This window comes from Prinia subflava, chromosome 8 (genome assembly GCF_021018805.1).
Source record: "Prinia subflava isolate CZ2003 ecotype Zambia chromosome 8, Cam_Psub_1.2, whole genome shotgun sequence".
NCBI classification, from domain to species: Eukaryota; Metazoa; Chordata; class Aves; order Passeriformes; family Cisticolidae; genus Prinia; species Prinia subflava.
Window position 1 is genome coordinate 6,900,711 of NC_086254.1, and position 14,225 is coordinate 6,914,935.

Below are 14,225 nucleotides of genomic sequence, written 5' to 3' on the forward strand. Positions count from 1 at the left end.
GCATGGAGGCACAGCCCCAAACACCTCAATTTCCTGGATAAATAAATCGGTGCCAGCGCCCGGCCTGTCACGCACCCGCCCCACACCGAGCGGCAGGGCTGTGGCAGAGGGCACGGGAAGGTGATTTCCACCCCCCTTGGGCGGGAGAAAGAGGCCATTAAAAACCAGAGCACTTGTTGGAGTGCTGCTATTTTGGGCCGTGGCAGGGGAGGGAAGGTGCCGCGTGGTCCCTATGGTGGTGGGGAGCATCCTTGGGGTCAGGAACACCGGGAGGGGGATCCCACAGGAGCTGCCCCAGCAGGGAAGAAGGGAGGTGAGGCTGGAGCTGTGCTGGGAGCCGGGGAGCCCCTAAGGGAGCCCCCCCTCCTCCATGCAGCAGCGGGGACCAAGGGGGGTCGGGAGCAGGAGCTGGCAGAGCTCCCGGTGCTGGCTGAGCCATGGGATGCTGCATGCTGGAGCCAGGCTGGGAGGGGGAACATGCCCGTGCAACAGGCGTGTGCCCACAGCGCTGTGCTGGGGGTGCAAGATCCAGCCTCTGGAACCATGCCTGCCATCAGGTGAGGGATCCTGCCTCTGGAACAATTCCCACCCAACAGGCTGGTGCCTGCAGGCCCAGGATGGGGTGCAGGATCCAGACGAGCCCCTGCAGAGCAGGGCAGGGAGGGAATCTAGGGCAGGAGGAGGAGCGGGGGAGTAGGGGAGGGAAGCTGGCTCAGCCCCGGAGCTCTGGCTGCTGCCGGGGCCACAGGGTGGGAGCCTGGGGAACGCAGTCCCTTATTGAGAGCAAACACTGGCAGAGAGGGGGGGGGACGTGTCCCCGCCAAGGAGAGGCCCTGGGGTGGCAGGGAGCTGTGCCCACAGCCCCGTGACAGAACAGGAGCAACCAGCACAGGCTGGACAAGTTGTCCCCACCCACAGCACCAGGAGCTTCCTGAATGCACACAGCAGGCGGGGTAAAAGCCAACACAACTTTATTCAATAAATAATTACAACATTAACAACAGGAAAGGTTTCAGGCTACAGGCTATAGCGGCTCAGCAGCTTCCTTGTTGGCTGGCTTCAGGCCCAGATAGTGCAGCAGACTCTGGAGCTCCTGGCAGCCCACAGCCACCTCAGGGACAGCTGACAAGACCTGTGGGGACAGCAGCAGCAAGTGTTTGGGTTGGTGTTGTTGCAGTCACAGCAAGGGTGAGCAATGAACACTAAATCTCACCTCTTTTATCTTCTCCTGCTTCTCCTCATGGGTCCTCAGCAGTTTCTGGGTACGATGGAGCTTCACCTCCAGCCCTCGGACCTGTGGTGGTGGGGGATGCCTGTCAGGACTGCTCCAAACTTGGGCAGGGACCAGCCCAGAAGGGAGAGGGGACCCCTGCCCATGTCAGGAGAGTTGGAACTGGGTGCCCTTTATGGTCCCTTCCAACCCAAACCATTCTGATTGTGACTGGAGTCAGGGCAGCCCCTTGAGGCTCCCCATACCTGCTCCAGGTACTTGTCAGTGAGCCGCACATTCTCATCCTCTTTTTCCACAAGCAGCAGCCGCAGTTTATCCACCTGCAAAAGGAACAAGCCCTGCTGAGATCCCTGTGGGAGAAACCTCTGGACTGGGTGTGAGGAGCAAAGTCTGAAGAAGTCTCCTTGTGCATGGTGGGGTGACAGGAGCAGCCCTCAGCCCCGCAGCTCCCCGGCCTCACCTCCCGCCGCAGCATGACCCGCTCCTGGACATAGGCAGTGTCCACCTGGTGCTCCTTGCCCCTCATCTCTTCCCACAGCACCTTGGCCTCTGTCTCTGCACGCTGGAGCAAGCGCTTCAGCTCGGAGACTTCTGCCTTCAGCCTCTACAGGGAAAAAAGGGACACTGAGAGGGGTCCTGTGGCCGGCAGACCCCCAGGGTGCTGCTCACCCATGCCCCCATCACACACCATGACTTCCCCACTCTTGTCGATGAGTTGCAACAGCTTCTCTTCCTGCTGTTTCACCACGTCCTGCAGCTCCTTCTCATTCTGAGAAGAGGGAGGAAGAAGCAGGGTCAGGCAGTGCCCGGCCCTGGCCACCCCCAGCACCCTGGAGCGGGTTTTCTCATGTTTGAGGAGGTCAGACAAGCCAGGAGCACCCATGGGGCATCACCAGATTTCTCCATGTCCTAGATCAGCGCCTGTCCCAGTTCGGCTCTGCCCTGGGGTGAGCGTTGGCCCACTTCTGACTCACCTCAAGCTTGGTCCTCAGCGCCTTGTTCAGCTTGGCAATGGTGGCAGCCTGGGTATCCACCTTCTCCTGGCTCTCAGCTGTCACTGTCTCCAGGCGGAGCTGCAGGTCAGAGCTGGGAAAGGACAGTAATGGTGAGGGAGTGGGGATGGCAGCCAAGCACAGCACCAGGTACCAAACCCCCTCCTGGCCACGCCCCTGGGCCCATGGTGAGAGACACCTGGTCTAGCCCAGCCAGCTGGAAAAAGCCCATCTAGCCATGACAGGAGAGGTCTAATCCAGGGCTGGGACAAGAGGCAGACCCAGCAGGCCATGCCCAGGACAGTGGTGCCCCTGCCCAGCCCTTGACATGAGCCCATGCTGAACTCACATCTCCATCTGCAGTGCCCTGAACTCGCTCTGCTCCAAGTCCTGGATGCGAGAGCTCAGCATGGCAAGGTTGGAGACCACAGCTCTCAGCTCCTTCACACTCTCCAGCAGAGTGTCCTCGGGATCTGCAGGCAGGAAAGACCTCATGAGCAACACAGAGGGAACATCAGCCCCAGGGCAAAGCAAGGTGTGCCTGCTCATCCTCTGCACAGCAGCCCACCCAGACAGGGTGCCAGCCCCAATACCTATTGGCTTTGGCACGGGTGCAAGTTTGTCCTTGGCAACTGTACTCCCACTTCTGGTGGTTTCATTGGCATCTGCAAGAGGAGAGAACAGCGGCTTGTGCCAAGCATGGGAGGGGGAGCAATCCCCAAAACCCAGAGAGGGGGTGCCAGCTCACCTTTCCCTGCCACGGCTTTGAGGACGCTGCCCACGAAGGAGCTGCCGGCGTGGTGCGGGGTGCGGCACGCCGGGGTGCGCAGGGCCGGGGTGCGGCACGCCGGGGTCCAGGCACGCCGGGGGGTCTGCCAGCCCGGCGTCCGGGGACCCGGGGTCCAGGCTTTGCTTCTCGATGGAGCATCATCATCGTTATCATCCTTCAGAGGAGAAGGAGAGTACAGCACCAGAGTGCAGCTTGTGACTGCCCCAGCAAGCATAGGATCTCAAAGCCATGCCATGGGCAGCCACAGGTGTGTGACCCCCTCCTGGGCCATCCTGTTGTCCTTGTCCCCAGCACGGGGCTCCTACCTGCTCTTCCAGAGCAGCCTTGAGGCAGTCAGCGAGCTCCTGCAACCGCATCTTGCTCTCCATAATGTCCGTGGAGCACCAGGAAACTTTGTTCCTCTTTGTCTGCAAGCTGAGGAGCTCAGCCTTGGTGCTGCCCAGCTCCTTGCTGAGGGCAGCCTGCTCTTCCCTGTGGGATGGCATCAGCCTCAGCAAGAGCAGCATTTCCCTTCCTTGATGTAGGATGGGGACAATCCTGCCTCTCACTGTGAACAAGCCATGGTGCAAATCCCACAGATTTAGGCAACTTCCCTCAAGATGGGATCTGCTGGCCTTCCCCACCCACCTGGACCACCACATTTGGCTGGAGCAGCAGTGCCCATGGTCAAAATGCCCCCTCTGACACCCCAGGAAGGGCTTGATTTCCCAGAAACAGAGGGGTTTGAGTGGGGCAGTACCGCAGGCGCTGGTGGGACTCCATCAGCTCCTCGTGCTGCAGGACGCGCTCCTGCAGCGTGGCCAGCGTGGAGTTCAGCCTGGCCTCCACCTCCAGCAGCTGCGTGCGGCACATTTGGTTCTCCTGATCCAGGAACTGTAAGAGGGTAGGGGGACACAGCCGTGAGCAGCCAAGCAGGGACCCGAGGGGGCTCATTGGGACCCCCAGCACAGACCCTCCCATGCCTCAGGGTACTGTTTCTAATCAGGGGCAGCTTTATCCCAGCAGCCCAAACCCTACAAACCAGTTTACTGGGGACATAGGACATGCTGTGGGACAGCTCCATGCCTGCAGGGGAGAATTATCTCCAAGGAAATTATCTCCAAGAGCTGCCCAGCCCCCTCCCTGGGAATCCCTGCCGGGCAGGATGAAAAGCTGCGCTACGTGCGGGATGTCAACCCGCCCTCACAAGCTCATCCCCCCTCGGTAGGAGGGCTAATCCCGCTCCTGGCCATCTGCCAGCCTTCCCGGAGAGGCCCTGATGGGGGCCAGCAGCGCATGACGGCGTGGGCAAGGTCAAGCAGCTCCTACCTCCCGGCACTCGGCGGCCTCCCGCAGCTCCTGGCACAGCTCCTTGCACTCCTGCTGCAGGGAGTTCTTCTCCTGCGCCAGCCTGAGGGGATGGGATGGGATCAGGGGGTGCTGTATCCCAGAGGTGGGATAGGGCTCAGGGCATCAGGGCTCAAACCCACTGGGCCATCTCCTCCCCCTGCTTCTCGTTCTCCTGCTGCAGCGTATCCCGCTCCTGCTCCATGCTGGCCAGGTTCATCATCACAGTGCTCAGTTCTGCGAGGGACAGAGTTGTCAGCCAGGGGGAACAGGGGCAGTGGGGATGGGGCAGCTCCAGCCCCCACATCACCCACCCACCCCTACCTTTGCCCAGGCGTGAGTTGGCCACTTTCAGCTGCTCCAGCTGAGTCCCGGTGTCCTGCAGTGTTGCCAAGGTGTTCTCCAGCTGGCAGGAGGTCTGTGGAGACACGGTGCTTGCTCTGGGGTGCTCTTCCCCATGGGGTGTTGTCACACCAAGGGGTGCCCCAAATCACCCCATGCCTCAGACACCTCACAGGACTGAGAGGAGGCACCCCTGTACCTCCTCCTTGGCTTGCAGAGCTTCCTCTGCTCGTTCCCGGGCGGCAGCCAGCTCCTCCAGGCAGCTCTGCAGCTTGCCGGGCACACGTTCCAGCAGAGCACGGGACTGGGACACCAGGGCCCTCGTCTGCTCCCGCTGGGAAGGGAGACAGCACCAGGCAGAGCTCAGCGTGGCACTGCCACGGCACGGGTGGCACTGTCGTGCTGTGTGACCAGGGACAGGTCATGGCACCCAGGGCACAGAGCACTGAGAGCCCCCACGGGACTCCCCTCACCTCCTCATCCAGGGCTCTCCTTTCCTTCTCCAGATTTTGAAAGGTGACATCTAAGAATTCTCGAAAAGACTGCGCCTTGGCAGACAGGGATGCCTGTAGGGTAGGAGGCATGAATCAGCACTGTTGTGGTGGAAAAGCCACATTTAATGGCTGTGAAGGAAGGCAAGTATCAGCCCTGAGGCCAAATTTGCAGCAGCTTCCCAGCAGCAGCACCAGGAAACCTCTGGTGCACCCGAGCCCATCGCAGAGCATCACCCAAGCTCAGGACGTGGCAATGCCCTTCCAGCCCTGATGCAGTGTGGGGTAGCACCAGTCAGTACCTGCAGGTTGGTGGCATGGACCAGCAGCGTGCTCAGCTCTTGCTGGGAGGCCAGGCTCTGCTCACAGGCACTGATCTGGGCACTGGCGTGGGCACAGAAAGCCTCCAGGAAGAGATATCCCTGCAAGGAGAGGATGCTGCTCCAGCCACGCTGTCGCACAAGAGGAAACTCCCAGGAGCCATCCCATCCTGCATCAGAACTCCTGCTCCCAGAAGAGCACAGTCCACACAAAAAAAAAACATCCAGAGCTCCATCACACAGCACTTCTTGCCTTCCATATTGGGATTTTCTTCCCCTGGGACGCCAGGGAGATCCTCATCCCCAGAGATGGGTAGAGATGCCGGATGCCCCACCAAAGGCATGAGGGCAGCTGAGACTGCCTCCATCCCACAACAGCTGCCTCCTTACCTGGTCCTTGGCTTGCAGGGCTTCACCCACTCGCTGTCTGAGGGCATCCCGCTCTCCCAGGCAGCTCTGCAACTTGCTGGGAACACTCTGAAGCACAGCCTGGGACTGGGACACCAGGGTCCTTTCCTGCTCCTGCTGTGGGAAGCGACAGCACCGTGAGGCACCACCAACAGGTCTCCCAAAACCCAGGGCAAAGGGAAGCAGAAGGATGTGTGGGAGCTCACCTCCTGTGCGAGGGCTCTCTGCTCATCCTGCAAGCTCCGAAAAGCGGCATCCGCGAGGCCCCGGAACAGGAGGCTCTGGCTGCTCCAGGTGCTCTGGGGGAGGGACAAGGACATTGGTGTTATGGCAGCAGGCACAGGCAGCACTGGGCACACACATGTGCCCTGTGTGGCTGAGATCTGGCACAGTCATCACCAGTGGCAGCCACCAGGCACCCAGCTCCAGCTGCAGATCCCGCTCCACTCCCCACTGCCACTGCACAGCCTGTTTTCGTCCACAGCTCAAGACAGAGCTGCCAGTGGATCCTCTCCTCCCAGAGGTATCCACCAGAGTGGAGGGTGCTTCGCACCAGCCCTGCTCCACCCTGGGGCCATGAGACCTCCCCTCCTCCCCCCACGAGGGTTCAAATCCAGCAGACTCAGCGGGTTGAGCCGGGCGCAGTAAGGCAGCACCGGGCGCGTGATGCCGTGATGCAGCAGCCGCGCTTTACTTCCACTCCACCAACCCAGACGGGGTCACATCTTGCCAGCGGCACAAGGACACTGTCACAGCACCGAGGCTGTGGGGGACAGGGTGGCATTGCCTGGGAGAGGACTCTTACCCCTTCAGGGTGGGTGGTGTCCGTCTGTGTGAGCGCGTCCCGCTGCTTGGCCGGCCCCGCGCCAGGCCGCGGTCGCTGGCTCTCCTGCCAGTCACGCAGCTGCAGCGAGAGGGCCTCGATGATGATGAGGGTGCTCTCCAGCCTCCCCTCCAGCTCTGCCCGCGGCAGGGTCTTCAGCTGCTCCCGGGGACAGCTGGGGACAAAGAGAGGGGCTTAGGGCAAGGACAGCCCCCAGGTGCCACAGTGCCATCCAGAAGGGCATGCCCTCATACGTACTGCCAGAGCAGGGAGTCTGTTTCTGCAGCGCTGTCCTTGGCACAGGGGAGGTTTCCCCTGGATGTGTTCATGCTCCTCTCCCACACGTCCCGAGGTGTCATGAAGGTGCCGGTGGCCATGGAGAGCACCGGGGTCATGCTGGTGCCCGTGGCCATAGTGGGCACTGGGGTCACGCTGGTTCCAATGGCTGTGGTGGGCACTGGGGTCACGCTGGTGCCAGCGACTGCTGTGGGCACTGGAGTCACGCTGGTGCCAGTGGCCATGGTGGGCACGGGGGTCGTGCTGGTGCCAGCGGCCATGGTGGGCACAGGAGTCACACTGGTGCCAGTGGCCATGGTGGGCACAGGAGTCACACTGGTGCCAGTGGCCATGGTGGGCACGGGTGTTGTGCTGGTGCCAGTGGCCACAGTCGACACGGGGGTCGTGCTGGTGCCAGCAACTGCAGTGGGCACAGGGGTTATGCTGCTGCCAGTGACCACAGTCGACACAGGGGTCGTGCTAGTGCTGGCGACCGCAGTGGGCACGGGGGTGACGCTGCTGCTGGCATCCTGCTGTGGCTTGCGGAGGGGCAGGCTGTGCCGCAGGGATTCCATCAGGAATGAGGTGTTGAGGGTCTTCTCCAGCCACACTAGTGGCAACATCCAGGACACAGCACCCAGAGTCGATTCAGGCGAGGTGACAGGGATGACCGTGGCTTCTGACCCACTTGTCTCAGTGGGAGGGAGGCCAGGCGGGCTCTGCTCTGGGGGGACAGGGGCAGGGCACTCGGCTCCCTCAGGGGTGCATTGGCAGTGCAGAGGATCAGCACTCCCATTTGCAGATGGGGGCTCAGAGGCCACAAAGCTGCAGGAAAAGTCTGGAGGTGCTGCTCTCCACCCGTGGAAATGAGCTTTCTGCGGAGTGGAGCTGGTGCCAGGGGGCCCTGGGGTGCAGGAGGCTGTGCTGGCATTGCCAGGGGAACCAGAGCTGCAGGGGGGTAGAGCAGAGCTGCCTGGAGAGCTTGGGCTGCAAGACACTGAGCTAATAATGTTGGGGAGCCCTGGGGTGGTGCTGCCAGGGGACTCCAAGGTGACAGCCACGGGGATGGAGCTGCACAGAGAGACTGGCACGGTGTTGCCAGGGCACTCTGGGGTGCTGGATCCTAGGAAGGAGCTGCACTGGGGGACTGGAATGGTGCTGCTGGAGAGCTCTGGGGTGCTGGACACTGGGATGGAGCTGCACAGAGGGATGGCAATGGTGCTGCTGGAGGGCTCTGGGGTGCTGGACACTGGGATGGAGCTGCACAGAGGGACGGCAATGGTGCTGCTGGAGGGCTCTGGGGTGCTGGGTATCGGGATAGAGCCACACACAGAGGCTGGCACGATGCTGCTGGCAGGCTCTGGGGTGCTGGACACTGGGATGGAGCCGCACACAGAGGCTGGCACAGAGCCTCTAGAAGGTTCTGGGGTGCTGGGGACTGGGATGGAGCAGCACACAGAGGCTGGCACAGTGCTGATGGGGGACTCTGAGATGCTGGGCACTGGGATGGAGCTGCACACAGAGGCTGGCACGGTGCTGGTGGGGGGCTCTGGGGTACTGGGGACCGGGATGGAGCCGCACACAGAGGCTGCCACAGTGCTGCTAGGGGGCTCTGAGATGCTGGGCACTGGGATGGAGCTGCACACAGAGGCTGGCACGGTGCTGGTGGGGGGCTCTGGGGTACTGGGGACCGGGATGGAGCCGCACACAGAGGCTGCCACAGTGCTGCTAGGGGGCTCTGAGATGCTGGGCACTGGGATGGAGCTGCACACAGAGGCTGGCACAGTGCTGCTAGGGGGCTCTGAGATGCTGGGCACTGGGATGGAGCCGCACACAGAGGCTGGCACGGTGCTGCTAGGGGGCTCTGAGATGCTGGGCACTGGGATGGAATTGCACACAGAGGCTGGCACGGTGCTGGTGGGGGGCTCTGGGGTGCTGGGCAGCGGGATGGAGCTGCACACAGAGGCTGGCACGATGCTGGTGGGGGGCTCTGGGGTGCTGGGCCCCAGGGCTGGACTGCACAGAGGGGCTGGCACGGTGTTGTCAGAGAGCTCTGGCATGCTGGACACTGAGATAGGCCTGCTAGGGGCCTCTGGGCTGGTGCAGCTAGACGTTTCCAAGGCATCAGGAATAAGGGTGGCATTGCTGGGGGCCTCAGAGGCACCAGGCTTAAGGATGGGAGCCCTGAGGCCCCGGGGGGTGGTCCTGGGGGACTCTAAACTGGTGCTGCTGGGGGGCTCCAGGGTGCAAGGCGTTGGGGTGGAGGTGCTGGGAGGGCAGTTTCGCCGCGGTCCGGGGGTGCAAGGCACCGCGGTGACGCTGCTGCGGGGGCCCCGGGCGCAGGACACTGGGGTGGCACAGTCATGGTCCTACAGGATATTTTAGGGGGAAAGGGGGGTCAGGGCAGCCCGCCCTTTCCCCCTGCACCCGGTTTGCCCCAGTCTCCCCATTTCTCCCATCCAGGAAATGTGCCCGCCCTCCCATGGCGCCAGCACCATCTGACCCCCCAACATTCCCGGTTCCGGTGCACCGCAGCCCTTCCCGTCCCGTTATCCCCCGCACACCGACCTTGAGCCGCAGCCGGCGGAGCAGGGGGGTCAGGTTGGTCCGGTCGGTCCGCGACTGCATCTGCAGCTCCTGCAGCGGGGTGCGCCGGGGCCGCCGCTGCGCCTGGGGGGACCGGAGGAGTCACCGCGGGCACCATCGGCAGCTCCCCCGCACCACACACACACACACAGAGACACCGGGAGCGCTGCGGAGCGCACCGGACCCGCTGCCCCCTCGGGAACCCTCCCCGGGGCTAACCCCACCGGAGCATCCAAACCGAACCCCGGCCCGCACTCACGGCGGGGGTCTTGGCGCGCTGCATGGCTCGGCGCCGCTCTCGCTGTCTTGGTCTCGATTACGGCTGCGGTGGCTCTCGGTCTGGGGCCCGGTCCCGCTGTGGGCTCGGGGCCCGCTCTCGGGCCTGGTTCCCGGCCTGGTTCCCGGTCCGGTCCCGGTCCGGCCCCGCCGCCGCCCGCGCGCCGCCGGTTTGAAAACCACGCGCGGCTCTGATTGGCTGCGCCGCGCGCGCGTCACGCCGCGGGGCGACCGTTGGGGCGGGGCCACGCCCGGTGGTGGGCGGGGAGGGGGCGTGGTTTCATCGGTTTGGCCACGCCCCCGCCGCGCTGCGCAGCGCCGGTGCGGGAACGGACAGACCGATGGACAGGAGGACGGACAGGCGGACCCAGCTCCTCCCGCATCGCCTGCCCCGGGGAAACCACCCCACACGGCCCCTCAGACCCCGCCCCGAGGAATGGGAGTCCAGCCCCGCTCCCCCGCGCTCCCGCCGCGGAGGTCCCGCTTTCCCCACCACGAGTCAGGGCAGCACCCGCAGCAGTGCCCGCGGCTCTCGGGTTTATTGCTCCCGCGGGGAGAGGTACAGAGTTGAGGTACCCGGGGATGAGATCGGGGGGTACCCGGGTAACCCCTTGGGGGACCCGGCCCAGCAGGGTCCGACCCGCTGCCGGGGTAGGGGGATGTCCCTGAGCGATGCCGAGGGTCCCAGCCCTGGTGGCTCAGCCAGGCCAAGGCCGGTCCGGGGAGGCGGCGAGGTCGTAGTCAAAGTCGGCGAAAGTGGCGGGGTCGGGCGGGGGCTGCTCGGGGGGTCGCGGGGCCACTGCCACCACCACCGGCTCCTTCTGCAGCAGGTCAGCGTCAAAGGCCACCCCGCGGAAGAAGGGGTGGCCCTGGAAGTGGTGGAGGTAGCGCAGGCGGTACAGGGGGTTGTGGCACAGCAGCTGCGGATAGAGAGAGGACAGTGAGAATGGAAATCCCAGCATCCAGCCAGGGGCCAGTGGGGACCCCAAAATCCAGGCAGGAGAATTACCTCGGCGAGCAGCCGGGCCAGCTCAGGGCTGAACTCAGGTGGGCTCTCGTAGCTGCTCTGTTTGACACGTTCCAGCATGGCCACATGGTCCCCCGCTGGAGCCACAGGGAACTGGGGGAGCACAGAGTGAATTCAGGGTCTCCCTGAGGTGTCCCTGTCCCCCCACACTGTGGTCCTTACCTCCCCACTGGCCAAGGCGAAGAGCAGGACTCCCAAGGACCACCAGTCAGCTGCGTGGCTGTAGGGCCCCCCACTCAGCACCTCTGGGGCTGTGGGGTGAGTGGGTGAGCACCTGGGGGTCTGTGCCCCCCAGCACAGCCCCCCCAGCGCAGGCCCCCTTACCCATGTACTGCAGGGTGCCACAGATTGTGTGGGCTCGCTCACCCCACTGCAGGTACCGGGAGAGGCCGAAGTCGGTGAGCTTGAGGTGCCCTGTGGGGCCAGACACCACGTGGGAATGCGTGGAGAGGGTGTCCCCATTGACGGGGTGTCCCCACGAATGGGGTGTCCCCAAGGCGTTCCCACCAGGCTCTCACCTCTCTCATCCAGGAGGATGTTTTCCATCTGAAATGAGACAGGCACTGAGGTGGCCTCTCCATGCTGGGGGTTCAGAGACCCCCACCCCATCCTCCAGCCCCCAGCCCCACTGCCACCCACCTTGACATCTCTGTGCATGATGCCCAGGTCGTGGAGGTACACTGGGGACGAGACAGAGCCATCAGTGCCATGTGTCCCCTCCCAGCACAGTGCCCACCCTGCCTGCAGGTCAGCTGATGGGGACAGTGGTGGCTGTCCCCAGCGTGGGGGGTCACTCACCCAGCACCAGCACCAGCTCGGCGGCAAACAGCCGGACGGTGGCCTCAGCCAGGCAGCCGGCCGTGCGCCACAGCGCGTGCAGGTCCCCGGTGCTGCAGTAGGTGCACACTGCCGGGACAGGGGACATGCCTCAGTGACCAGCTGGGCTGTCACCAGGGACACTGGGGTGGCACGGGGGTGCAGAGGGGTCACTGGGGCCGTGCACCGAGGTAGAGGAAGCGCTGGGGTTATAAAGGCAGCAAGGTGGCACAAGCACCTGGACCACACTGGCACCAAGATGACACAAGCACTAGGGCAATACGGGCACAAGGTGACGTACTAAGGTGACATAGGCATGAGTGAGGTGGCACGGGAACATGCAATTACCACGGTGACATCAGCACCAGAGCCCTGTGGGCACTGGGACCACATGAGGTACCAAAGTGACGTGGTCCTTGATGGTGGGGGGGTCACACAGGCACCGGGAACACACAAACCGCAGGGGCTGAGGTGCACAGCCACCAAGGCCGGGCAGCCACCAGCGCTGCGGTGCTTTGTCCACCCCCACGCTGGTCCCTGCCCCGCTGTGGCTTGTCCCCATCCCTGTCCCCCATCCGCACGCCCGGGGGGAGTGTGTGCGGTGTGCGGGGTGGGAGGCGGCGGCCGCAGCTCCCGGATCCCCACGGGGCAGCGGGCGGCGCGGGGGGGCGGCCGCGTGTGCGGGGACACGTGTGCGGGCGGCGGGGACACGTGCGCGGGCAGGGGGGGCCGGGGCCAGCCCGCGGGCAGATGGTCACTCACTGATGAAGAGGTGGCGCTGGCCCTGCCAGCTGTCCCCCAGCCCGTGGACAAACGGGTGCCTGACCTGTCTCTGGGGACACAAAAGCACAGAGGGTGAGCGGCCCCCGGGGTGGGGGGGCCACGAGGGGCTGGGGACCCCGCTTCTGCCGCCTCCCATCCGCAGTTCCCATCCCCTCCTGATGTCCCCGTGGACACCCCAAAGCCCGTCAGGGGCTGGGGTCCCTCCTGCCCCCCTCTCACCTGGATGCTGACTTCTTCTTTGCACTGTTTGAGGGTGTCACGGCGCAGCACCTCCACTTTGGGCACGACCTGGGGGGGCAAGGCACTGTCAAGGAGGGGAACAAGGACAGGTGGGGGCACCCATGGGCCCCAGGGACCAGCACCCACCTTCACGGCGCAGACCTTCTCCCGCCCGCAGTCCAGCACTTTGAGGATGGTCCCGAAGGAGCCTTTGGCCACGAAGCCCAGGATCTGAGGGGAGGAACAGGGGCTGAGCACGCCGTGGGGATGGATTTGGGGTGCTCAGGCTGGGGGTCCTGCATGGGGGAAGGTGAGGGGCACACACCACTCTAAGCAGAGCCTGGGGACACACGGGGACCTGGAGGACCCAATAGAGACCCCAGCAGGATTCATGGGGACCCAGTATGGGGCACAGGGACACGGGGAACTGGGACGGGGGACCCCAACCCGGCAGCGGTGGATTTTGACGGGGTGCACAGGACCCCCCGGGAAAACACGCGGGACCTCGGTGGGATGCCACGCTCCGGTGGAGTGCAGAGGAGCCCCGGTAGAACACCCCGAGACCCGACATGGGCACCCAGCGAGGATAGAACGGGACCCGGTGGAATGGCGGGGGTCGCCTGTAGGATGCGCAGGGACCCGGCAGAGCGTGCGAGGAGAGCTCGGTAAGGCAGTCGGCAATGCCGGGATGGCGGCACGGGCTGCACGGACGGCGCGGGAGGATGCTCAGGGCGCTGGGGGACCCCGGTAGGGACGTGCAGGAACCCCGGTAGGGACGTGCAGGGACACCGGTAGGGACGTGCAGGGACACCGGTACGGGGTGCGAGGGGACCCGTTAGGGCGCTCGGAGCTGCCGGGGAGGGATGCACGGGCAGGACGCGCCCGGAGGACGATCGGGGATCCCGTTCGGATGCACCGGGACCCCGTTCGGAGGGTGGGGGCCCCGGGACGGCACCTTGAGCTGCTGCTGGCGGGCGGAGGGGCGGACGGGGAACTCCGGCAGGAACAACGAGACGAGCTGCGGCAGCGGCCACCCGGGCAGCGGCGGCTCCTCGGCGGGGCCCCGCGGGGCCAATGCGAGCCCCGGTACCGGCACCGGTACCGATACCGGCACCGACCCTGCTCGGCTCAACAGCGCCCGCACCCACGAGCCCACGGTGCGGCCCTGCGGAACCGGGGACAGCGTCAGCGAGGGGATCCCGGGGCGGGAGGTGCCCAGGGGCATCCCCGGGGCTGATGCCGCCGCACGCACCTGGGGGGGCCGCACCGGAGCCGGGGCCGGGCCGGGGCCGCTGCTCGTCGCTCCCATCGCGGCGCCGCCCGGCCGCGCCCCGGGCCCGGTCCCCGGTAATCGCCTCCTTACATAACCCCGCCGCCCCGCCCCGCCCCGCCTGCCGCGACCACCCCCCGCCCCGGGGCTCGGCGGCGGGGCTGCCCCTTGCACCGCGACACCCACCCGAGACCGATCCCCCCCTCCATCCGGGACCCCCACTACACACCTGGGGGTTGCTCACCCAGC

The 14,225-nt window shown here is 64.8% G+C and overlaps 2 protein-coding genes across 4 annotated transcripts; both read right to left on the minus strand.

Moving 5' to 3' along the window:
- Positions 1–964: 964 nt before the first annotated feature.
- Positions 965–10,208, minus strand: SPAG5 (sperm associated antigen 5). 2 transcript variants are annotated; one of them, XM_063402633.1, is made up of 23 exons: positions 9,845–10,208; positions 9,568–9,669; positions 6,982–9,368; positions 6,706–6,898; positions 6,107–6,199; positions 5,883–6,014; positions 5,475–5,594; positions 5,155–5,247; positions 4,881–5,015; positions 4,664–4,757; positions 4,483–4,576; positions 4,322–4,403; positions 3,753–3,886; positions 3,319–3,484; positions 2,972–3,167; positions 2,817–2,888; positions 2,573–2,696; positions 2,206–2,317; positions 1,920–2,000; positions 1,692–1,835; positions 1,477–1,551; positions 1,214–1,294; positions 965–1,132 (listed from the first exon to the last, which is right to left on the minus strand). In XM_063402633.1, exons 1-23 carry the CDS (start codon positions 9,866–9,868, stop codon positions 1,025–1,027), a joined length of 4,842 nt encoding a protein of 1,613 aa, XP_063258703.1. In that variant the 5' UTR covers positions 9,869–10,208; the 3' UTR covers positions 965–1,024. The 2 variants fall into 2 exon arrangements, with proteins under 2 accessions (XP_063258703.1, XP_063258702.1); XM_063402632.1 differs by having other exon boundaries at positions 5,883–6,017.
- Positions 10,209–10,404: 196 nt separating this feature from the next.
- RSKR (ribosomal protein S6 kinase related) lies at positions 10,405–14,119 on the minus strand. Of its 2 annotated transcripts, XM_063402635.1 has the most exons (12): positions 13,959–14,111; positions 13,662–13,871; positions 12,854–12,937; positions 12,707–12,775; positions 12,467–12,536; positions 11,687–11,794; positions 11,528–11,568; positions 11,407–11,434; positions 11,213–11,302; positions 11,051–11,139; positions 10,871–10,981; positions 10,405–10,781 (listed from the first exon to the last, which is right to left on the minus strand). In XM_063402635.1, the coding sequence occupies exons 1-12, from the start codon at positions 14,013–14,015 to the stop codon at positions 10,560–10,562; spliced, it is 1,179 nt and encodes a 392-aa protein (XP_063258705.1). In that variant the 5' UTR covers positions 14,016–14,111; the 3' UTR covers positions 10,405–10,559. The 2 variants fall into 2 exon arrangements, with proteins under 2 accessions (XP_063258705.1, XP_063258704.1); XM_063402634.1 differs by having other exon boundaries at positions 13,662–14,119.
- Between the last annotated feature and the right edge of the window lie 106 nt (positions 14,120–14,225).